The sequence below is a fragment of the Oncorhynchus nerka genome, linkage group LG17, assembly GCF_034236695.1.
Source record: "Oncorhynchus nerka isolate Pitt River linkage group LG17, Oner_Uvic_2.0, whole genome shotgun sequence".
NCBI classification, from domain to species: Eukaryota; Metazoa; Chordata; class Actinopteri; order Salmoniformes; family Salmonidae; genus Oncorhynchus; species Oncorhynchus nerka.
Window position 1 is genome coordinate 28,233,698 of NC_088412.1, and position 23,545 is coordinate 28,257,242.

Sequence of the window (23,545 nt, forward strand, 5' to 3'; positions counted from 1 at the left end):
GGAAAAGAGACCGTTAACATTCAGCACAGTCCTTATATGTGGAACAGAAAGTAGGTTGATTCTAGAAGATCGGATCTTTGGATTGGTTCATGCTGGGGTGTAGTCTGTAGTCTTCCGCCATTGGCTCAGTTGTCTGTCCGTCATCGTAGAATCCTCTTCGGGCCTGTCTGTTCTTGGTCACACAATGTTCGGCTAGAAAGGAGATTATGTGTGTGCGCTGGTTTGGCAGTTAGTGTGTAATGTGGGAGCTATCCTGTAGGGGACCCAACAGGCTTTACTGTGAAAATACGTTGCTATGTGTTGTCTCAGTTATAACAATGCAATAGCAATGTAATAGCAGTATGCTGGTCACCTGCATAAGAAATAGCATTTCTTTACAAAAGCAAAAAGGATTCACTATATTTCTTACAGCGTTTCATTTTTTTCAATTAGTAAAGATGGAGGTGAGAGAAAAAGCCACTTTTGAGATTCACCTTTGGTATGCGCTACATGTTGAGCTCATTGTAGACTAAGCAGTGTTCACATTGGCAGTTTGAAATGACTCAAATCCTATTTATTTGCATTTCTGATTCAAATCTGGTATTTTTCCTGCAGTCTGAACAGCCAAAAAGCAATAGGATATTTCAAGCCATATTTCAAACCAACTTCGTAGGTGGTTTGAAGTCAGATATAAATCTGATTCCTGTGATGTGTCCAAATGGTCAAATCTGATTTATTTGCCTGCAAGTGGTTTTTGGACTATTATTTGGCATATCTTGTTGCTTGCTAGCTACTCTGACAGTTTGACAATAACATGTGGTAGCTAATTAGCTTAATTGTTTACAAACAAATCAGTGAATGTGCTATAAATCTAAACAGCTAGCAAGCTAGCTAGCTAGTCGACTGTTGTGGCTAGACACAAATTAAGTTGGATCTTCTTATCCATTGAGGCTTTAAAAAAAAGTGTTCTTACACTATGATTTTGAACATTCAAGGCAACTGGGAAATATCCATGGCAGGTATTGTTGTCACCTCAGCATGCTACATAACTTCTGAGTGATAGGAAGCATGAGCACCACCAATCAGCCTACACCACTGTGCAAACACCCATCCTTACTATGATAACCAGCGTAGCCATGTCAGCAAATGACTGCTGTCTGAACACACCAATCCAATTTGGTCACTTGTAACTTGCTGTTTGGACAGTCAGTATTAGAAAACAAAACTGTTTTGAGCATTAAGACCTGCTGTGTGAACAAGGCTTTAGTCACAGAACAGCTAATTTCATATCACTTATAATCTGAATAGATACTCAAATACTATCATATCAGATATAATGCCATTTGAGTTTCATGACTATAATGTATACTTATGTACTTGTACTGCTTCAGCCACAAGCTTTTTCAATGAAGGATGTCAAACACCACAGCGGTAAACTCATGGAGATTTAATATTATGCATCAATAAACATGAAAATCTAATACAATCAATGGTTATGATTCAAAGGAAATAAAAAATACATTTTTGTTCAGATTGCTCTTTTGAAGCGATACTGAAATGTATGGCAAGGCCTTGATTCAATATTAATTTACAAAGACATAACATGAAAAGAAAAATGGCTTGAGTTTGTAACCTCTGTAAATTATATTATAAGAAGATACTGTATTTATCTACTTTAGAGATAAAAGGATGATACTCCACCTTTACATTTCAGTTAAGTGAACTTGTTGAGTTTTTCACCACAGGCAATCATTGCGTGCGTGTATTCAACAGGAATGTGCTCTATCGCTACAAATGGTTTTGGTCACAATTCCTTTCCAATAACCAAAATGTCAATTCATGTACTGTATTACCTGGCCTTGCTTACTGATAAAAAGCCTTCTGAGGGGAAAAGGAATAGATCTGTCTTTAGCTCACAATATTTCACATAATGGGTTCGCTGAAGAATATCCACAGTCATATGATTCATATGCTCAAGTGAAAGATCGAGATTTTCTTTTAGGTACTTATCCAAACATCTGCTTATTTAGTTTAAAATGATGTGGCACTGAATGGGGAGTGAACCTTTCGATTAAAGGCAGAAACAAGACAATTATTCTCTCCTATTTAACACCACCACTGGACATAATCTAACCTGGTTTTACATTTTGTACCCTCAACCAAATTTAGCACTCAATAAAACCGCTCATTAAAGCGCCTTAGCATGTTACCCAATCACCTGAAAAACAAATCAAAAGACATACATTTGTTCATAAATGCCACAAGGGAAAATAATAAACATGTTGACAAGTCCTCTTCCTCGACTCCACCTTTGTCTATCTTGCAAATGCAGACTTCTTGGGTGCCCCTCTGGTCATCTTGAGCAGATAAACATACACTAATCCAGGGGTGTCAAACATCTGGCCCGCGTGGGAGTCCAATCCGGCCCGTAGGTGTTAGCATTAAAAAAAAACATTAAAAACTCAATAGACTTTAAAATGACTAAAATAAAATCTAAACTGTGTTGAAATGATAATGGACCTACAATCACAGTTTCTTGACTGTGTCCAGCTCGCTAATAAATCACCAAAATTAAAGCCAGACAGTCAGGGAGCATCAGAAATTAACATTTAAAAAATGACGGTGAGGAAATAACACATTTTCAATGCGGCCCTCTGGACCTCGTTGAAGACATAATGCGACCCCCGGGACAAAATGAGTTTGACACCACTGCACTAGATGGAGTTAGTACATGGGAAGAGAATGTCAACGAACTTGAGAGGGCACGAATGTAGAAAGGAAAAGGAATGATTCCTGATGTATTGCCATAGAGTTCATATCCTAAAATATTTACTACTGCCAGAAAGAAAGAGAAATACAATAAAATAAAAAAAAGAGAATATATATACATTCATCATAAGTATCTATATATAAACAGCTGTAGCTAGTTGTTGGCAAGCCAAGTTATCCCCCTTGTGATTCCACCATAAGGCCGTCTAACTCCTGGAAGTACACCATTCATTCCTCAGTCACCAGCTTCCCTGAGATACAGAACGCTGTTTTTTGAGGTTTGTTCGATCAAAACACCAGCCCCCTCGAGGAAAAGAACAGACCCTTGAGGGATCCTCCTGCAAGATTGTGAGGACTTGTTTGTGTAGCCGAAGGGCATTCGTACTGTTTTTGTCATGCTTTTTTTAGTCGTTCAGGGGATGGAGGTGGAGGATGTGGGTTTGGCAAAACAACGGTTATTATTTTTTACATTGTAGATGTTTCTTCTTGATTTCATTAAATTTTAACTTTGAAAATGCAATGCTGTGATCATGTTCAATCATCAGTCATTCCAAGGCTTGGATAAGAAGTGGTTTGCAAAAGAGTTCTTATTAAGACTCCAAGATCTGCATCTTTGGCCTCAGTGCCACTGTGATCCAGTTCTTTTCAGTAGAGGCTCATCGTAGACCCAGCACTCCCCATCCTCATGGAACAACTACAGGGAGGAAACATGGAGACAATCAGAGGGGACTACAATAGTGCTTATAAAAATCCAAAAGTCACAGCGCCTTCAGAAAGTACTCACACCCCTTGACTTCTCCACCATTTGTTGTGTTACAGCCTGAATTTAAAATGGATTTAATTGTGATTTTTCTTTTTCCATCACTGGCCTACACACAACACAGCATAATGTCAAAGTGGAATGATGTTTTTCCAAATGAATTACAAATGAATAGCTGAAATGTCTTGAATCAATAAGTATTCAACCCCTTTGTTATGGCAACCCTACATAAGTTCAGGAGTAAAAATGTGAGTTGAATGGGCTCACTGTGTGTGCAATAACAATTTTTAAATGACTTCCTCCTCTCTGTACCCCACACATACAGATCATTGTAAGGTCCCTCAGTCAAGCAGTGAATTTCAAACACAGATTCGACCATAAAGAACCAGGGAGGTTTTCAATGCCACGCAAAGAGGGGCACCTACCCATTGGTAGATAGGTAAAAAAAACAGACATTAAATATACCTTTGAGCATGGTGAAGTTATTAATTACACTTTGGATGGTGTATCAATACACCCAGGCACTACAAAGATACAGGCGTCCTCCCTAACTTAGTTGCCATAGAGGAAGAAAACCGCTCAGGGATTTCAGCAGGAGGCCAATGGTGACTTTAAAATAGTTAGAGATTAATGGCTGTGATTGGAGAAAACTGAGGATGGATCAACAACACCTTCTTTGGCCGCCTTTCCTTCCAGTTCCTGCTGCCAGTGACAAGAACGAATGGCAAAAATCGCTGAAGCTGGAGACTTCAATTTCCCTCACTAATTTTAAACATCAGCTATCTGAGCAGCCAACTGATCGCTGCAGACGTACATAGTCCATCTGTAAATAGCCCACCCAATCTACCTACCTCATCCCCCATATTGTTTTTATTTACTTTGCTGCTCTTTTGCACACCAGTATCACTACTTACACACCATCATCTGCTCATCTATCACTCCATTGTTAACCTGCTAAATTGTAATTACTTTGCTACTATGGCCTATTTATTGCCTTACCTCATCATGCCATTTGCACACACTGTATATAGACTTAATTTTTTTCTATTGTGTTATTGACTGTACACTTGTTTATTCCATGTGTAACTCTGTTGTTTCTGTCACACTCCTTTGCTTTATCTTGGCCAGGTTGCAGTTGTAAATGAGAACTTGTTCTCAACTAGCTTACTTGGTTAAATAAAAGGTGAAAAAAAAGTGTAGTTACTCCACAACACTAACCTAATTGACAGAGTGAAAAAATGAAGCCTGTACAGAGTACAAAATATTCCAAAACATGCATCCTGTTTGCAACAACGCATTAAAATAATCCTATAAAAAAATGTGGCAAAGCATTAAACTTTTGTGTTTAATGTTTGGGGCAAATCCAATACAACACATTAGTACCACTCTCCATATTTTCAAGCATAGTGGCTGCATTATGTTATGGGTATACTTGTAAATCTTTAAGGACTGTGGAGCTTTTCAGGGTAAAAAAGAAATGGAACGGAGCTATGCAGAATCCTAGAGGAAAACCTGGTTCAGTCTGCTTTCCACCAGACACAGGGGGATGACTTCACCTTTCAGCAGGACAATAACCTAAAACACAAGTCCAAATCTACACTGGAATTGATTACCAAGAGGACAGGGAATGTTCCAGGGTGATCAAGTTACAGTTTTGACTTAAATCTGCTTGAAAATCTATTGCAAGACATGGAAATGGTTGTATAGCAATGATCAACAACCAATTTGACAGAGCTTGAAGTATTTTTAAAGGAGTAAATGGGCAAAATTTTCACAATCCAGGTGCAGAAGCTCTTAAAAATGTACCCAGAAAGACTGACAGCTGGAATCGCTGCCAAAGGTGATTCTAACATGTATTGACTCAGGGGATTGAATACTTAACTAAATCAAGACATTAGAAATGATCTACTTTGACAGAGGATTTTGTGTAGATCGTTGACAAATTACAATTATATACATTGTAATCCCACTTAACACAACAAAATGTGGAGAAAGTCAAGGGGTGTGAATACATTCTGAAGGCACATTTGCAATTAACAACTATTTTTCCAAGCAAGCGAGCCACCCTATGAGTCATAAACTTTCCATCAAAATAAATACAATCATCATGACTGTGAACTATTAACCTTGATATGCACTGGGTGGCTGTTAATATTGCTGTCAGGGCTCTGGAGATGTCTGATAAGAACAGGCACACTCACCCTAGTTTCCCACTGCATTTCATTCTCCTTCCTCTCCCTGGCCTCACCCCTTTGCTTCTCCTCCAGCCTGTGCTTGGCTTCCGTTGCTGCATCGATGTCTCTCGACTTCAGACTGACCGTCACATCCTTCCAAAGGCTGAGGGTCAAAGACAAACAGTGACGTGAGGTTCCGGACCAAACTAAATATGGCTAAATCTGATCATTTTGTGCCTGGCCGGATTGATAGTCACATTAAACTGGATGCCATGGCAGGAGCTACGACCCCCAAGTCCACAGAAAGGCGAATGGACCGAACACATAACAGCCACTTATTACTGCCCATAATAAACCGAATAGAGAGACTTCTCACCTGCGGGACTCGTACTCCAGCTGGTCCTCCAACTTCCTCACCTTCTTCTTGATACAGCCCATTTTCTTTGTGTCAATGAACAAGGAGTTTTCCTGGATTCAAATTCAAGAGATAAAAAGTTTGGGTTGAAAGTGTATTAAATTGTAACACTTTCTATATTGCTTTCTATGTACGAGGTCAACCTTCAGTAAGAACATGTTGAGGTCAGGGATTAAAAACATGGAACATAGTAATTTCCTTAAAACAACAATCCTTTCCTGAATCCCCTATTAACACATTGATATCCAGCAGAGATCAAATGTTTTAACTGAACTCACCCCAGATGCCCACTTAGCGTACATCACTCCATTCCACTCTCCTTCAATGGAGCAGAATGATTTCTTGTCATTGGGAGGACTGCAAAAAAACACATTTATAATATTTAACTAACATCACAACCCCAAAAAATATATACTGCTGTGAGCACAGTTAATAAAGCAAGAATAGGCTAACACTACGTGGATGATTACAAACAACAAAATCCCCTTACAAGATCTCAGCGGTGATCCTGTGCTTCTTGCCACCGTAGAAGGGCTTAGTGTGAAACACGATGCTGGCACTGTAGCCCGTTTTGGAGCAGTTGATGTTACACTCTCCACCCAACTCCACCCATGGGACAGTCAGGATCGACCTGAAGAGAGAAGGAGCACCTCACTACATGTCAGGTCAGGGAATCCAGATAGCAACTTATACCCATTTATACACACTCACTTTACATATACAGTAAATTGTGTGTGCTGTGCTGGATTTCTGTTTTATTGGGAATTGAAATGGGTCTTTTATTTCCAGTACCACAAACTTGAGACACTGTGATAGTGTGTGTTATTCAAGCAATAAGGCCCGAGGGGGTGTGGTATGTGGCCAATATACCACAGGTAAAGGCTGTTATTTTGCGCAACGCAGAGTGCCTGGATGCCACAAACCTCTGAGGTGCCTTACTGCTATTATAAACTGGTTACCAACGTAATTAGAGCAGTAAAAATACATGTTTGGTCATACCCGTGGTATACGGTCTGATATACCATGGCTGTCAGCCAATCAGCATTCAGGGCTCGAACTACCCAGTTTATAATTACTCTTCAAGCATGGCCCTACCTGCCATATCCATTGGGAAAGGTGAGTATGTAGTGCTCGTCATGTTCCAGACAGGACACGCATCCTGGAGGAGAGATGAGGAAGCGTGTTTTTTGTATCTTATTAGGAGAAATGTTTTGGACTATGTGAGCTAAAGAAGCATTCCCATGTATAGTAGTTGGTAAATATTTGAAGTTAACAGAAAGCCTAAGTGCTTGAAGCAATGTCTTACCCTGGCCAATATTGTGCACTCCAATTGACATTCCTAAGAACTTTGACTTGGTCCAAATGTGGGCGTTGAACTGAATCTTTTTTCTGAGACACTCTGCGTAGAATGCAGAAACTACAAGGAAGAGGAAAAGCAACAGAACAGTTAACATGTATGGCTTTGGTACTCTGACAGCTGGGTAAAATATTGAATGAGGGGAGGGGGGGGACTCACTGGGGGGGTGATGAGAGACCTGCTCTGCTACAAAAGACACACTGTTGGCTGAAGACCATGGCACCGGACCCTCTGACGATGGCTCCTGAGGATTGGGAGGAGGAGTCGGGGGTAAACATTCATTTATTCGTAAAGGTTTGATGAAACAATTAAAAACCTCAGTATCACAAAACATAACATTGATTATAAACTGGGTGGGTCGAGCCTTGAATGCTGATTGGCTGACAGCCGTGGTATATTAGACCGTATACCACGGGTGTGATAAAACATTTAATTGTACTGCTCTAATTACATTGGTAACCAGTTTATAATAGCAATAAGGCACCTCGGGGGTTTGTGGTATATGGCAAATATACCACGGCTAAGGGCTGTATCCAGGCACTCCGCTGCACCATGCCTAAGAACAGCCCTTAGCTGTGGTATATTGGCCATATACCACACCCACTCCTCGTGCCTTATTGCTTAATTATAGTATTTCTAAAAACCAGCATATAAATCAAATGAATATAAGTTGTCAGCCTTTACTGTGGTACAACGCTCACCATTGCAGTGGGCTCCTCGCTCTCTGAAGGCAGGTCCCAGTGGCAGAAGAAGACCTCTCCCAGGATGGGGTTGTATGGCTTCTTGGCCACTGAGCTTTTCCTCCCCGCATGGAAGGCTGACATGTACCACTTCACCACCTGCACCATGCGCTCTTTGGGCTCCAGTTGATCTGCGATACTGGGGATGAAAACATCAGCCGTCACACCACTGGAAAGAAAAGTTGTGGCTCCACCTGAACACATCTGTGCAGAATGCCCTCAATGGAAATGGGGAGATTCTGAAAAGCAATGTTGTTGTTATTTTGGGGGACTGTTTGAAGTGGTGTACCTGACAAACAAATCCGGATGTGCAAAGAAGTCAGCGTACATCTCCAGCAAAGACCTCCTCTCCAAGATAAATGTGGGCAGGACCACCTGAGAGAAAGAAAATAAAACAAATCAGCAAGAGAGAGACGACGAGAGACGGACGGACAGACGGAAAGCTTTTACCTTGGTGAGATCCATGCCCAGCCGCACCTGGGACAGCAGGTGCATGATGACACTCTTGTGCTCCTCCACAGACTCCCCCTGATCCTCCGCCTCGTCATCATGGCTGTCAAATTGATCTGACCAGAGCAGACGGTAGGCAAAGTTTAAAACACCTACAGTCGGCCAAACACCACTGATACAGGACATCCTGATGTCCTCCTTTCTGTTACTAAATAAAACATCCACCAAAATAGAACAAGAACAGAATGTGTGATGTTGTTGTTCCATAAAAATAGCTTCTTGTTTGGGGTAGACACGTGCGTGGACAAGTAGGGCAATGTGAGTGTGTGGATTTGTGTGCGTTCATGTGTGAATCACCTGCATCAGTGGTGCCGTTAGACATGGAGGAGTTGAGGGACTCGTTAGTGTCTGGTCGTTTCAGCACTGTTCCGTCATTGCTGTGAGGCAAGGCAGCAGGAGGCCGAGAAGAACTGACAGAGAAGAGGATGGAGGGAGAGATGAAAAGAAAGAACTGATTACCTGACAGGAAATATATAAAAGGCCCAGGATATAAACACATCTCCAGCAAAACACAATCAGCTTATATGATAATGAAGTAAAGAAGTAAAGAGCGAGTATGTGGTGAGGTGGGCAACCTCCCTCCCCGTCCTTGGTCCCTGTAAACCCCAGTAACTGTGGTATGGATGGTTTATGATAAAGACTGTATACACACTCACTCTAGAAGGTGCTTGGGAGACGTGCTGTTCTGGTAGAACTCGTCAGCGTCGTAGAACTCGTCTTCGCTGCTGGAGTAGGAGAAGTCAGGGACCGAGTGGGAGGGGATGGTCATGTGACTGGGAGAGGCACCGCTGCTGCTGGGGTCCGAAGGGCCACTCCCTGAACCAAACAGACAGAGACGTGGGGGTTGAGTTTATTTACTCTTGTACATAAACAATTATAACTGCATTAAACTCAACAATACAGAGGCTCCATGTCAGGTCTTTCTTGTCAGTGATCATATGGGCACCCTGTCTGCACACATCGTTCCCACACTCCCATGAGGAGTTTGTTCCTTGCATAATCTCCCCTGCAGTACAATGCGTGTTCCCATGCTTCTTCCTTAGTACACAGCATAGGATTTATTTAGCAGCATCAGCGGGATTGAAAACAGGCAAGACCCTCCAAAATAACCCATTTTAGAAAATATGAGTAAATGAAAAAATGCCATTGAAAATGTCATCATGTCTGTGTACTCTGATCGCAGTGAAAAAAGTAACATTTCCTATTCTTCTAATGCATTTTACCGCAAAAGGTGAGAAAACAGTTGGGGGGGGGATGGGTTTACATGATAATCAAGTCCCTAAATGCAAGTGTTCGGTACATAACACAATATTTGTCCGGTACCGCTGCTAGTAGTGTTGATGACCTGACCACTAAAGTGAGGTGACATCTGACCTGTGCTGTTGGGGGTCGGAGTCTGCAGACTGCCCATCACCGTGACAACAGCCCCCACCGGTAAAGTGGAGGGCCGCTGTTCTCCTTTACACATCTGAGAGCCATCTACAGAAAGAAAGACGATGAGAGAAAAAAAGGAGAACGCTCTGGCTTTAGAACAACACTGCTTTATGATGCAACAGATACAATGTCATTACAGACCTGGTGGGAGAAAGCTTTTCAAATCACATAAAAACTGCAAAGCAGTCAGACTAATATAAACATGTGACTGTGAGAATGAAAATGTCACCAGACTGTGGCAACATGGGGTCAAGATTTGGAATCGGATGTGTGTCCAATTTTGATTGCTCTACATTGGGAAAAGTTCATGGCCAAGTAGACATGATGAATCAGAGATTCAAGCACACCAGGTGGCACTGTAGACGTGGTTTCAGGAAATAAACATTCATCAGGTACAGAAATCTGAAAGTATTGAATCCAAGGCTATTCTATGTCCATGAAATAACATTTTTGTAAAAAAAAAAAAAAAAATTAAAAGCTCCATGTCAGCAATATCAGTTTGTGGACTCAAAAGGAGTATTATTATTCTGATGGATAAATCTTTCTGATAGGACTGTAGATGAGATTGTGTTTCTGGCTCTCTGTATACTGTACCTGTGGGGAGGGTGGTCTGTGTTGGCATGGCTAAATTGACTAAAGAAGCGTCCAGAGGCGGAAATATCCCATCCACTGGGTTGATGGTGCTCTGTACAGGACGAGACAAAACGGTGCCAGTCTTAAAACATAAGATACATTTGCAACTCACGTCGCTCTAGAACGCAATCTGTAATAATACTTCATGCAACAACACGGAGCAGACTATCATGAAAAAATAAAATACACACTGCTAATGACTGGAAAGATCAATTACCTTTCACTCTGCTTCCGGGAAATATTGGTTAATTAAGTTCTACCTAATCAATATCTACCTACTTATATCACAACACTTACTGTAACCTAATACTATCCAGCATAGTTGCAGCCCTGCAAAATCGGACAAAACACATTCCAGTTAACTACAGAATGTGATGGCATAACGTCCCCTACTGAAATGATCCTGTGAAGTGAAAACCACATGCACAAGCTACATTTCTCTATGGCCGATATCTCTGTAATGTACACACTATACCAAGTGCACTGCTGCCATAGCTTTATGTCAACAGCAAAAACTAGAGGAGAGGCCAGAATTCATCAGGACCTCCACAATCTCAGAACACAACAGTGTGGTGGGAGCAGCATGCTGAGGGATGACAGACAGGGTGGAGAAGAGAGTGGTCTGACGCTCAGTGTGGGCACCGAGCAGAATGGAAGATGTCACACTACTCTGCTGAGAGCCAGGAAAGTGGAAATATGAAACTAGCCAAGAAAAATGAAGGCATGCAGTGAATTAAAGTATGTCCTCTCTGCCCTTTAGATCTGGGGTCAGAGTGAGATTTGGGAGAGGATTTCTTCTGGAAAGTAAAGGCAGTCACTCCTAATTATAGCCAATTACAGAAATGTTGCCACTCCATCGTGGTGGAAACAAATCAAACCAGTGTGGCCTCGCTAGCTAGAGATTAAATCAACAGCGAAGGATGCCTTTAGTGCAGGTATAAGAAAGGGGTTAGAGCTATATAGTGCTTAAGCCATGGTTAGAAGAGGGTCTACACGTGTAACGCTAATGGCCAGAGAGACTACTCTCACAAGACGAGCCTGGCGGGCTGATCCTATGGGATTGGGACTTAAAAACATCTATGGGAAGAGAGTAAAGCCAGTAAACAGCGCTTGATGGGTTGACATCTATTAGTCCTTGATGGTTCAATAGGCATGCACAGTAAGGAGAAATCGATGGCGAGTTGGGGGGAGGGTATAAGAGCACTCACACACTCGTAAACACGCACGTCATAAAAGAAGCAGAATGATGTTGTGTCTAAAATGAGGGGTAAAGAGAAAAGTACCCAACTATTATCAACAACAGAAAAGCTAAGGACATTCAGCTGGAAAAGGGGAGTGGCAAAGGAAAGAGCAATATACCAGATAAAGCCATTTATCAAATGGCATGCATTGTTCCAGATCTGATTTGTCTTCTTTTCTATAGTTCAGAGTGAATTAAGCAGAAAAGAAGAATAGAGGTTTGGTTGATCTAGATTTTTCTTATGGACAGAGAACGTCAAAACTTACTATCAGTCCGTTTGCGTGTTGCTGTTCGTTACTTTGATCCTTAAAATTTTGAAAAGAAAACGTTACTTAGGATGGCTCAATTGTTTGTATGTAATGATGATATGAGCTTGTTAAGAGCTTCTCTTTCAAGAAACCAGTTAAGTCATTTAGAAAGTCAGCATTCTTCATGCCAACATAACACAAGAAAAGCATTAGGAGCTCAACGATGATCGAGTGTGAGAGGATCACCTCTCCAAAATCTCAAAATGGAACCTAATGGAATGTAGCAAACTGCCCACAATAAACTACAACCTAGGCTGTAGTCAAGTGGAAAACTACTGGCATGGCTAAAACAAGCAGTGCACCGTGATGTTCTCACAACAATGACATGACAGTAATGCAATGAGAGCCCCAACACCAGGGGTGGGCAACATACGGCTTGCCGGTTGGTTGCTCATTTGATCTGGCCCGCGGGTTTTAGTGTTTTTTTCATTTGGGTTAAATAAAAAAAACACTCCAGGCCACTCTTGAACATCTAAAACTAGTTTGAAAGTATGTTGAAATTATAAAGGATCTATACGTTTTCAAATAACTGCCCTTTTCTTGGCTCGCTCTTAACGAACAAATCAGTTAGAAAAAAAATCTCCGCAGCCTTCCGCTGAATTTTGTAATCCTGATGTGGCCCTCAAGCCAAAAACATTGCCTACCCCTGTGCAACAGTCAAAGGAATGAACCCTTTTTACCTTGGCAATCTGCAGCAATACAATACAGTGCTTGATGGACTCTACCATACTCTGAAATGAAAAACATCACAGACAATAAAACACCGCTCTCAACCTCCAACAGGAGATGATTCTGAAAATAAGGACATTTACAAATGGGGTTTTACTTACACATGTGGTTTCCTTCAAATGTTCAATTTTCTAAACAAAAAAAACAAAAAAAGGGGGGGGGAGAAATACATTTACAAATGGCTGTTTCACCACCTGACGAGACTTGGAAATCATGACTGAAAGTTAGGTAAAATCATGGATTGAGAAAGATCGGCAAAGTGAAACTAACACGGAAACCAGCTTTGTTCAAACTCTTCCACAACCATGGAATTAGACTGGACGAGCAATGATGACATTCCCTCTATAGCTGTGTTCTATATTAATCACTACATAATAGGTCATTGTCCTCACCATATTAAATAAGCTACAGAGTTTAAATGTTACAAACTGACCAAAAACAAAACTCAGGATCTCAATAAGGAAGTGAATCACAGCTAAAGCATTTACAACCTGTTTGCTCACCATTTATTAACTCATTACTCCCACATTTGTAAATGTTAGAAAACTAGTTATTCACATGTATTTTATATGCATTTTCTTAAACATGCTCAGTTGTGTGCTTATTCTTTTACCAGGTACTGCATAAATGGCATGCCCATCTTCTTGTGAGAAATTACACTGGTCACTCAAAACATTTAGAAAGTATAAATAGCACACAATTTAGATTAGGGACTGAAAAAAGATTGCACTAATGATTAGTAAATGGTTGATTAATGTGGGAGTAATGCTTCATCAATGGTGAACACAATTTATACATTCCTTATAAATGGTTTATTACAGACCCTTAAAATAAAGTGTTATAAAAATATTATCTTTGTGTCATTAATTATCAGGCATCGTTCTGTTGACAAGAGATGAAACAGAGACGTCACTCACTCTGCATGACTCTTCATTGCCATCTTTGATTTTCTCATCGAAGAGCTGGAAGAGAGTGGAGATGCAATCAATCTGAGCTGAAGAGGATCAGGAGCCAAATTAAACAAACATTCATAGATCACAAGGTTTTATTAGAGTCACGGTCATACATAGTCACCCAAATGTGGAGAAGCCTCACCTTTAACTGATCAATTAGAATTTGTAGGTATGCGTCAGCCTCTGCAAGTTTCTTATCGAAGTCTTCGACACTTGGAACAAATCCTGTCTCTGCCTCCTAAAATAGAAAATAAAAAACAGCAGAACATTCTTAGTCTAACTTTATGACAGTTTTCTGCTCCCATCTGGTAACTTATTTTGGACTAAGAATTTTACTCTGCCATTGTGTATACTTTGAAAGCTTGTAGGCGGATGAAAAAAAAAAGTACTTAAATTCCCAAGTGGGGCTTTGAAAAAGCAGGTTGTAGCAGCAGAAAAACAGCAACAGTTTGGGAGAAGCTTCCAGCATTGTACTGTAAGTGGAGTGATAGGAATAGTTCAACTAATTGCATCAAGAAACCCATGGCAAATGGAATTAAGTTGTAAATGTATCTACATGACACGGAGTATGTGTTTGAGTATGTGCAGGAGGAGGTTGGGGAGTCTGGCCGAGTGTCAATCACCTTCCAAGTCCTTAGGTTCCCATCAATAACCACAGACTGACAGAGATCATTTCCTTGCATAATATCCATTAGGTGGTAGTAATTATTTGCTGAACAGGTGACCAGATGCCCGACTGACCAGATGCCCGACTGACCTGCCCTACCAAGCAAAAAGGCACTAACTGATCATAGTGTGGAACTGATAAAAATTACTTTAAAAAAAAATATATATATATATATATATTATATATATATTTAACTAGGCAAGTCAGTTAAGAACATATTCTTATTTACAATGACGGGCTACCGGGGAACCGTGGGTTAGACTTCAGGAAGTGTACAACACATACCTCTGCAACATCTATCAGAGGTCAGAATATAAAGATTATAGAGAAATACAAAATACCTGGGTGTCCTCTTGGACAATAAGCTTCAGTGGAGTAAATGTTACAGACCAGATCTACAAAAAGTCAACAGAGACTGTACTTTCTCAAAAAGCTGGGATCTTTTAATGTTGACTGTAAATCAAATCAATCAAATCAAATTTTATTTGTCACATACACATGGTTAGCAGATGTTAATGCGAGTGTAGCGAAATGCTTGTGCTTCTAGTTCCGACAATGCAGTGATAACCAACAAGTAATCTAACTAACAATTCCAAAACTACTGTCTTATACACAGTGTAAGGGGATAAAGAATATGTACATAAGGATATATGAATTGGTGATGGTACAGAGCAGCATACAGTAGATGGTATCGAGTACAGTATATACATATGAGATGAGTATGTAAACAAAGTGGCATAGTTAAAGTGGCTAGTGATACATGTATTACATAAGGATGCAGTCGATGATGTAGAGTACAGTATATACGTACGCATATGAGATGAATAATGTAGGGTAAGTAACATTATATAAGGTAGCATTGTTTAAAGTGGCTAGTGATATATTTACATCATTTCCCATCAATTCCCATTATTAAAGTGGCTGGAGTTGGGTCAGTGTCAATGACAGTGTGTTGGCAGCAGCCACTCAATGTTAGTGGTGGCTGTTTAACAGTATGATGGCCTTGAGATAGAAGCTGTTTTTCAGTCTCTCGGTCCCAGCTTTGATGCACCTGTACTGACCTCGCCTTCTGGATGATAGCGGGGTGAACAGGCAGTGGTTCGGGTGGTTGATGTCCTTGATGATCTTTATGGCCTTCCTGTAACATCGGGTGGTGTAGGTGTCCTGGAGGGCAGGTAGTTTGCCCCGGTGATGCGTTGTGCAGACCTCACTACCCTCTGGAGAGCCTTACGGTTGAGGCGGAGCAGTTGCCGTACCAGGCGGTGATACAGCCCGCCAGGATGCTCTCGATTGTGCATCTGTAGAAGTTTGTGAGTGCTTTTGGTGACAAGCCAAATTTCTTCAGCCTCCTGAGGTTGAAGAGGCGCTGCTGCGCCTTCTTCACGACGCTGTCAGTGTGAGTGGACCAATTCAGTTTGTCTGTGATGTGTATGCCGAGGAACTTAAAACTTGCTACCCTCTCCACTACTGTTTTATCGATGTGGATAGGGGTGTTCCTCTGCTGTTTCCTGAAGTCCACAATCATCTCCTTAGTTTTGTTGGCGTTGAGTGCGAGGTTATTTTCCTGACACCACACTCCGAGGGCCCTCACCTCCTCCCTGTAGGCCGTCTCGTCGTTGTTGGTAATCAAGCCTACCACTGTTGTGTCGTCCGCAAACTTGATGATTGAGTTGGAGCGTGCGTGGCCACGCAGTCGTGGGTGAACAGGGAGTACAGGAGAGGGCTCAGAACGCACCCTTGTGGGGCCCCCGTGTTGAGGATCAGCGGGGAGGAGATGTTGTTGCCTACCCTCACCACCTGGGGCGGCCCGTCAGGAAGTCCAGTACCCAGTTGCACAGGGCGGGGTCGAGACCCAGGGTCTCGAGCTTGATGACGAGCTTGGAGGGTACTATGGTGTTGAATGCCGAGGCTGTAGTCGATGAACAGCATTCTCACATAGGTATTCCTCTTGTCCAGGTGGGTTAGGGCAGTGTGCAGTGTGGTTGAGATTGCATCGTCTGTGGACCTATTTGGGCGGTAAGCAAATTGGAGTGGGTCTAGGGTGTCAGGTAGGGTGGAGGTGATATGGTCCTTGACTAGTCTCTCAAAGCACTTCATGATGACGGAAGTGAGTGCTACGGGGCGGTAGTCGTTTAGCTCAGTTACCTTAGCTTTCTTGGGAACAGGAACAATGGTGGCCCTCTTGAAGCATGTGGGAACAGCAGACTGGTATAGGGATTGATTGAATATGTCCGTAAACACACCGGCCAGCTGGTCTGCGCATGCTCTGAGGGCGCGGCTGGGGATGCCGTCTGGGCCTGCAGCCTTGCGAGGGTTAACACGTTTAAATGTCTTACTCACCTCGGCTGCAGTGAAGGAGAGACCGCATGTTTTCGTTGCAGGCCGTGTCAGTGGCACTGTATTGTCCTCAAAGCTGGCAAAAAAGTGATTTAGTCTGCCTGGGAGCAAGACATCCTGGTCCGTGACTGGGCTGGGTTTCTTCTTGTAGTCCGTGATTGACTGTAGACCCTGCCACATACCTCTTGTGTCTGAGCCATTGAATTGAGATTCTACTTTGTCTCTATGCTGATGCTTAGCTTGTTTGATAGCCTTGCGGAGGGAATAGCTGCATTGTTTATATTCTGTCATGTTTCCGGTCACCTTGCCCTGATTAAAAGCAGTGGTTCGCGCTTTCAGTTTCACGCGAATGCTGCCATCAATCCACGGTTTCTGGTTAGGGAATGTTTTTATCGTTGCTATGGGAACGACATCTTCGACGCACGTTCTAATGAACTCGCACACCGAATCAGCGTATTCGTCAATATTTTTATCTGACGCAATACGAAACATGTCCCAGTCCACGTGATGGAAGCAGTCTTGGAGTGTGGAGTCAGCTTGGTCTGACCAGCGTTGGACAGACCTCAGCGTGGGAGCCTCTTGTTTCAGTTTCTGCCTGTAGGCAGGGATCAACAAAATGGAGTCGTGGTCAGCTTTTCCGAAAGGGGGGCGGGGCAGGGCCTTATATGCGTCGCGGAAGTTAGAGTAACAGTGATCCAAGGTTTTACCACCCCTGGTTGCGCAATCGATATGCTGATAAAATTTAGGGAGTCTTGTTTTCAGATTAGCTTTGTTAAAATCCCCAGCTACAATGAATGCAGCCTCCGGATAAATGGTTTCCAGTTTACAAAGAGTTAAATAAAGTTTGTTCAGAGCCATCGACGTGTCTGCTTGGGGGGGGGATATATACGGCTGTGATTATAAATCGAAGAGAATTCTCTTGGAAGATAATGCGGTCTACATTTGATTGTGAGGAATTCTAAATCAGGTGAACAGAAGGATTTGAGTTCCTGTATGTTTCCTTCATCACACCATGTCTCGTTAGTCATGAGGCATACGCCCCCGCCACTCTTCTTACCAGAAAGATGTTTGTTTCTGTCGGCGCCATGCGTGGAGAAACCCGTTGGCTGCACCGCATCGGATAGCGTCTTCCCAGTAAGCCATGTTTCCGTGAAGCAGAGAACGTTGCAGTCTCTGATGTCCCTCTGGAATGCTACCCTTGCTCGGATTTCATCAACCTTGTTGTCAAGAGACTGGACATTGGCAAGAAGAATGCTGGGGAGTGGTGCGCGATGTGCCCTTTTTCGGAGTTTGACCAGAAGACCGCTACGTTTCCCTCTTTTTCGGAGTCGTTTCCTTGGGTCACTGCATGCGATCCATTCCGTTGTCCTGTTTGTAAGGCAGAACACAGGATCCGCGTCGCGGAAAACATATTCTTGGTCGTACTGATGGTGAGTTGACGCTGATCTTATATTCAGTAGTTCTTCTCGACTGTATGTAATGAAACCTAAGATGACCTGGGGTACTAATGTAAGAAATAACACGTAAAAAAACAAAAAACTGCATAGTTTCCTAGGAACGCGAAGCGAGGCGGCCATCTCTACTATAAGGACTCTGTTTTTACAAATCCTTCATTGATATTATTAACTTTTTGTATTGTTTGTTGGTTTGGCAATGCCACTGTCAGCCAGAGAAATATGCTGAGAAGGATCACCACAGCAAGCAAGGTACTTGGAGTCAAACAGACAGGCCTGGATGAGATCTTTAAGGTCAGGGCCCTCTGCAAGGTACATGGAGTCAAACAGACAGGCCTGGATGAGATCTTTAAGGTCAGGGCACTCCACAAGGCTCACAAAATCCTTTTAGACCCAAGCTACCCCCTGTACCCGGACTTTAAAATACTCCCCTCTGGGCGCAGGTATAGGACACCCCTCAGCAGGAAAAACACAACTAGACAATAATTTGTGCCAGGTGTGATATCCCTCCTAAATAGCTCAGGCTAATGTTCCTATCGACTCAGTTCCTATCGACCCAGCAGGCTTGTCTTTATCATTGTAATTTTATTATTTTAAATGTTTTATTGGTATGTAAATGTTATGAAAGTTGTATTGTGAATTTTGTTTTGTATTTAAATGTCACTTTAAATGTGTACATGACACTGCAACAAAATGTCCCCATGGGGACAATAAAGTCAGTAAGTAAGTAACTGCCTTGTTCAGGGGCAGAAGGACAGATTTTTACCTTGTCAGCTTACTGGCCCAACGCTCTAACCACTAGGCTACCTGCTTCCCCTTATTTACCTTGGTTTCATAGTAACTTTATGCAGTTACTTTTAACATGTCCCCCATTTTTTCTGGAACACAACAAGGCCAAAATACAGAAATGAAATGCGTAGCAACTTCCTGAAAAAGACCTAGAAACTCATTCTCAACCACAGCATTTTGACCTTTCAATATTACAATTAAAACATATCCATCACCATATCCCCCCAAGTGATCAAAAACCATTCCAGCCCATATTTCACAGGGAACTTTACCATATAGTATTTATATATCAAACACTTGAGTGGGTCCGTTGTACTTTAGGTTCGATAAAATACCATCAATGACAATGACCTCAATCACAAGGGACAAAGCCTTTGGCACTACAAACAAACCAGGGAAAAAGAGAATCCCTCTTGCTCGTTATTTCTGTTATGTCTACACAAGTTCATATTACAATGATGGAGGGGATCTTTCTGCTTGACAAGAGCATCTTATAAACCCAGAGGACAGTCATGTAGGCTAGAGACTGCAGCTTTGCCATGTTCACTAAATCTGTGGCTTCCTCTAACCAGACAATACCTGCCCACACCCACCCGACACTGGAAACCCACCCAACACTGGAAACCCACCCATTTTGCTTTCCACACAGCATGCCCCAGTTAAGGACTGCATCATCGCACAGCCACCAACCGTTTCCCCCCAATGTGGTACTCACAGGACGCCGAGCTGTGAGGGACATGCCTCGTCAGACTGCAAAGGCCAACACTGACCCCAAAGCCCCTCTCTCCTCCGCTACTCAAACACACGGCTGTTCTTGTGCTCTCCACACTTCCTGACTGTCAGCAGAAACCACACCAAACCTGTCTGGTATGTTCTACATCAGCTGAGCAGCAGCATACACAGGAAAAAGTTCATCCAGGATCCTTCTCTCTTTTACAGGAAGTACAGACGTTCTTACAAAAAAAAAAATCGAAAGGCAGCACAAGCCTGTGACAAGCAACAACAGCTGCCCTGGTTGGATAAACTGAAGGCAGATGTCTGGCTGAGAGTAAGCAGGGCTCTGATTGGTTCCAGGTCAAATTATGTCACTATGACTGCATGCTTCCACAGTGTCTGCAAGCAGGCAGATACACCCAGTCAGTCAGCAACGTTTTTTGTATTACTATTTTTTTTTACACAGGGGACGAGAGGAGTGGGTTAGAAAAGGAAAGCGGAACAGAACATAAATAAACAACTTGAGGGTAGAATGAAGGGAGGTGAGAGAAAGTATATTTATGAGCCAATCAAAAAGCACAGACTAAATTAATAGCTGGAAATTGGCAGTTCATAGAGCGACTAATACACAGCACTCTCTTTATGGCTTGCCCATCACCAACCAACAGCCCAACTACGATCCTGGTGCACCTAACCACACAGGGACAGACACGCTTTTGGGCTGGGAGATAATGGCCTAAAAATCCTATCTACATTTTTTCAATTTTTTCTCCAAATAAGCTTTGTTGTACAATTAAAGGTCAAATGCACTGCATTTAAAAACAGTCAGCAATAATCTAATACATTCAGGGTGGCCTATGAAAATGCCTTCTTGTTACAAATTTAATCAGAACTATGCATAATGCACATTCACTAATAATGACAAACTTCTTGTAGCAGGTATTATAGAAAATGAACACAGATCTCATAAACAATCTCTCACACACCGGCCTATGTGTTAGTGAGTAGCCAGCTAATCTTTATATTTAAAGTTTAACCAACTTGGATCTATTTGCTAGCAAACAAGGTAGAACAGTTGAATTGTTATGAACACAGCCTTCTGTCCATCTCCAACTGTTTGAACAGCATGCTAACCTGTCCACTCTGTTCAGATGATGAAATCAAGTGATATACCTTATTCCTCAGAATGAGAACGAGTTGCCTATTCCTTACATAGTGTTTTATGCTTATTGTACATTTATAAAACAGACTAGACAGCCAGTATTAGTCTTTGGCTAAAATGCTGCTAGCGGTACAACGTAACGCAATACCGCACACCACAAACTGAGCATTAATTTTCCAGAATCAATATATATATATATATATATATATATGATTACTGTGAATAGATTCAAATAATAGTTTGATTTCAACGGTTACATGTTTTGCAAGAAGAACGATTTCCTTAATAATCCTGTTACATGGAGACATCTGAAATCTGGTTACCTGATGGGACTGATAAATGCAGAAAATCAAAATAAAAGTTATACCACAGTGACCATGTTATTTTTGTGAAACCTATTTGATTCAAAGTTTGGACATACAGTTTATATGTGAAAAAGTATTCATATTAGAAATGGTTAAGATTTTCCTGAACTCACTTCACTCATGCAAAAGAAGGAAGCTGCTTATGCTAGCAAATGTTTACATGCCCTAATAACTCAAAAGATTGTTGAGAAAACCAGGTGTTTTAATCGGCCTTTGCTTACTTTGATGATGACCTTGGGCTGATTAAGATAATCAGAATAACTCTGCCTACTGCCATAATCAGTTTAACATCGAATTATTAGTGTACATGTAAACGTACTCAATGTTCCTTGATATCTCTGTTTTAGTAGTCTGCTCTGTGCACTATTTGAGGAGTTGAGACAAGGTTAAGTTCTCTTCTATTACATGTAAAATAATGTCTCAATGTGTTTCGGTGTCCATGACTGATTCTGTTGGACCAAACCTCATATGCAAAAATAGAGAGTTAAAACGGCTTGTCAGAGAGGAAGATGTGACCTCTCATCTTTGTTGTTGTGAGTGGCAGGTGCCTGGTGTGTGTGTGTAAATGGGAAGTTGCACAGTGGCAGTGCACACCGCACAGAAGGAGCGAAGGAGACGGGATCAAAAAGAGAGCGCACTAATTCCTTCTATTCTCAGATGACTCCTTAACCCTAACGAAATTGGGGAGAAAAAGGGGTAAAAATATAAATAAAAAATAAAATAAAAAAAGAACATCCAAGGTTAATGAAATACAAATATGATTACTGTGAATAGATTAAAATAATAGTTTGATAGACCCTCTATACCATGTATTTCATTAACCTTGGATGTTCTTTTTTATTTAATTTTTTATTTATATTTTTACCCCTTTTTCTCCCCAATTTCATGGTATCCAATTGTTACTATCTTGTCTCATCGCTACAACTCCCGTACGGCTCGAGAGATGAAGGTTGAAAGTCATGCATCCTCCGATACACAACCCAACCAAGCCGCACTGCTTCTTAAGACAGCGCGCATCCAACCCGGAAGCCAGTCGGAGGAAACACCTTGCAACCTTGGTTAGCGTGCACTGCGCCCGGCCCACCACAGGAGTCGCTGATGAGACAAGGATATATATCCCTGCCGGCCAAACCCTCCCTAACCCGGACGACGCTAGGCCAATCGTGCGTCGCCCCACGGACCTCCCGGTCGCGGCCGGTTACGACAGAGCCTGGGCGCGAACCCAGAGTTTCTGGCGGCACAGTTGGCGCAGCAGTACAGCGCCCTTAACCACTGCGCCACCCGGGAGGCCCTCGACTATCGGATGTTCTTATAGGCACTTTAGTATTGCCAGTGTAACAGTATAGCTTCCTTTCCTCTCCTCGCTCCTCCCTGGGCTCGAACCAGCAACACGACAACAGCCACCATCGAAGCAGCGTTACCCATGCAGAGAAAGGGAAACAACTACTAGAAGGCTCAGAGCGAGTGACTTTTGAAACACTATTAGCGCACGCTAACTAGCTAGCCATTTCACATCGGTTACACCAGCCTAATCTTGGGAGTTGATAGGCTTGAAGTCATAAACAGCGCAATGCTTGACGCACAACGAAGAGCTGCTGGCAAACAGCACTTTCGTGCGATTGTGAATGAATGTTTACACGCCTGCTTCTGCCTACCACCGCTCAGTCAGATACTTAGATACTTGTATGCTCAGTCAGATTTTATGCAACGCAGGACACACTAGATAATATCTAGTAATATCATCAACCATGTGTAGTTAACTAGTGATTATGATTGATTGTTTTTTATAAGATAAGTTTAATGCTAGCTAGAAACTTACCTTGGTTTACTGCATTCGCGTAACAGGCAGTCTCCTTGTGGAGTGCAACGAGAGAGAGAGGCAGGTCGTTATTGCGTTGGACTAGTTAACTGTAAGGTTGCAAGATTGAACCCCCGAGCTGACAAGGTGAAAATCTGTCGTTGTGCCCCTGAACAAGGCAGTTAACCCACCATTCCTAGGCCGTCATTGAAAATAAGAATGTGTTCTTAACTGACTTGCCTAGTTAAATAAAAGGTA

The 23,545-nt window shown here is 42.1% G+C and overlaps 1 protein-coding gene across 3 annotated transcripts in view; it reads right to left on the minus strand.

The window, feature by feature from the left end:
* Positions 1-1,411: 1,411 nt before the first annotated feature.
* Positions 1,412-23,545, minus strand: part of LOC115145016 (oxysterol-binding protein-related protein 9-like) — a 43,187-nt gene continuing 21,053 nt past the window's right edge. Inside the window, exons 1-21 of one of the 3 annotated variants that reach the window (XM_029686222.2) lie at positions 19,964-20,185; positions 14,144-14,239; positions 13,966-14,010; positions 13,150-13,179; positions 13,000-13,050; positions 12,278-12,316; positions 10,733-10,823; positions 10,079-10,183; positions 9,361-9,520; positions 9,002-9,114; positions 8,645-8,760; positions 8,484-8,569; positions 8,156-8,333; positions 7,614-7,698; positions 7,404-7,514; positions 7,193-7,256; positions 6,588-6,728; positions 6,376-6,454; positions 6,059-6,150; positions 5,710-5,845; positions 1,412-3,442 (exon numbers count right to left, since the gene is read on the minus strand). In XM_029686222.2, coding sequence (XP_029542082.1) covers positions 3,368-3,442; positions 5,710-5,845; positions 6,059-6,150; positions 6,376-6,454; positions 6,588-6,728; positions 7,193-7,256; positions 7,404-7,514; positions 7,614-7,698; positions 8,156-8,333; positions 8,484-8,569; positions 8,645-8,760; positions 9,002-9,114; positions 9,361-9,520; positions 10,079-10,183; positions 10,733-10,823; positions 12,278-12,316; positions 13,000-13,050; positions 13,150-13,179; positions 13,966-14,010; positions 14,144-14,239; positions 19,964-19,987 — 1,917 coding nt within the window. In that variant the 5' untranslated portion in view covers positions 19,988-20,185 and the 3' untranslated portion in view covers positions 1,412-3,367. Of the gene's footprint in view, positions 3,443-5,709; positions 5,846-6,058; positions 6,151-6,375; positions 6,455-6,587; positions 6,729-7,192; positions 7,257-7,403; positions 7,515-7,613; positions 7,699-8,155; positions 8,334-8,483; positions 8,570-8,644; positions 8,761-9,001; positions 9,115-9,360; positions 9,521-10,078; positions 10,184-10,732; positions 10,824-12,277; positions 12,317-12,999; positions 13,051-13,149; positions 13,180-13,965; positions 14,011-14,143; positions 14,240-19,963; positions 20,186-23,545 lie in introns of those variants that run through there. The other 2 variants (XM_029686220.2, XM_029686221.2) reach the window with 2 other exon arrangements.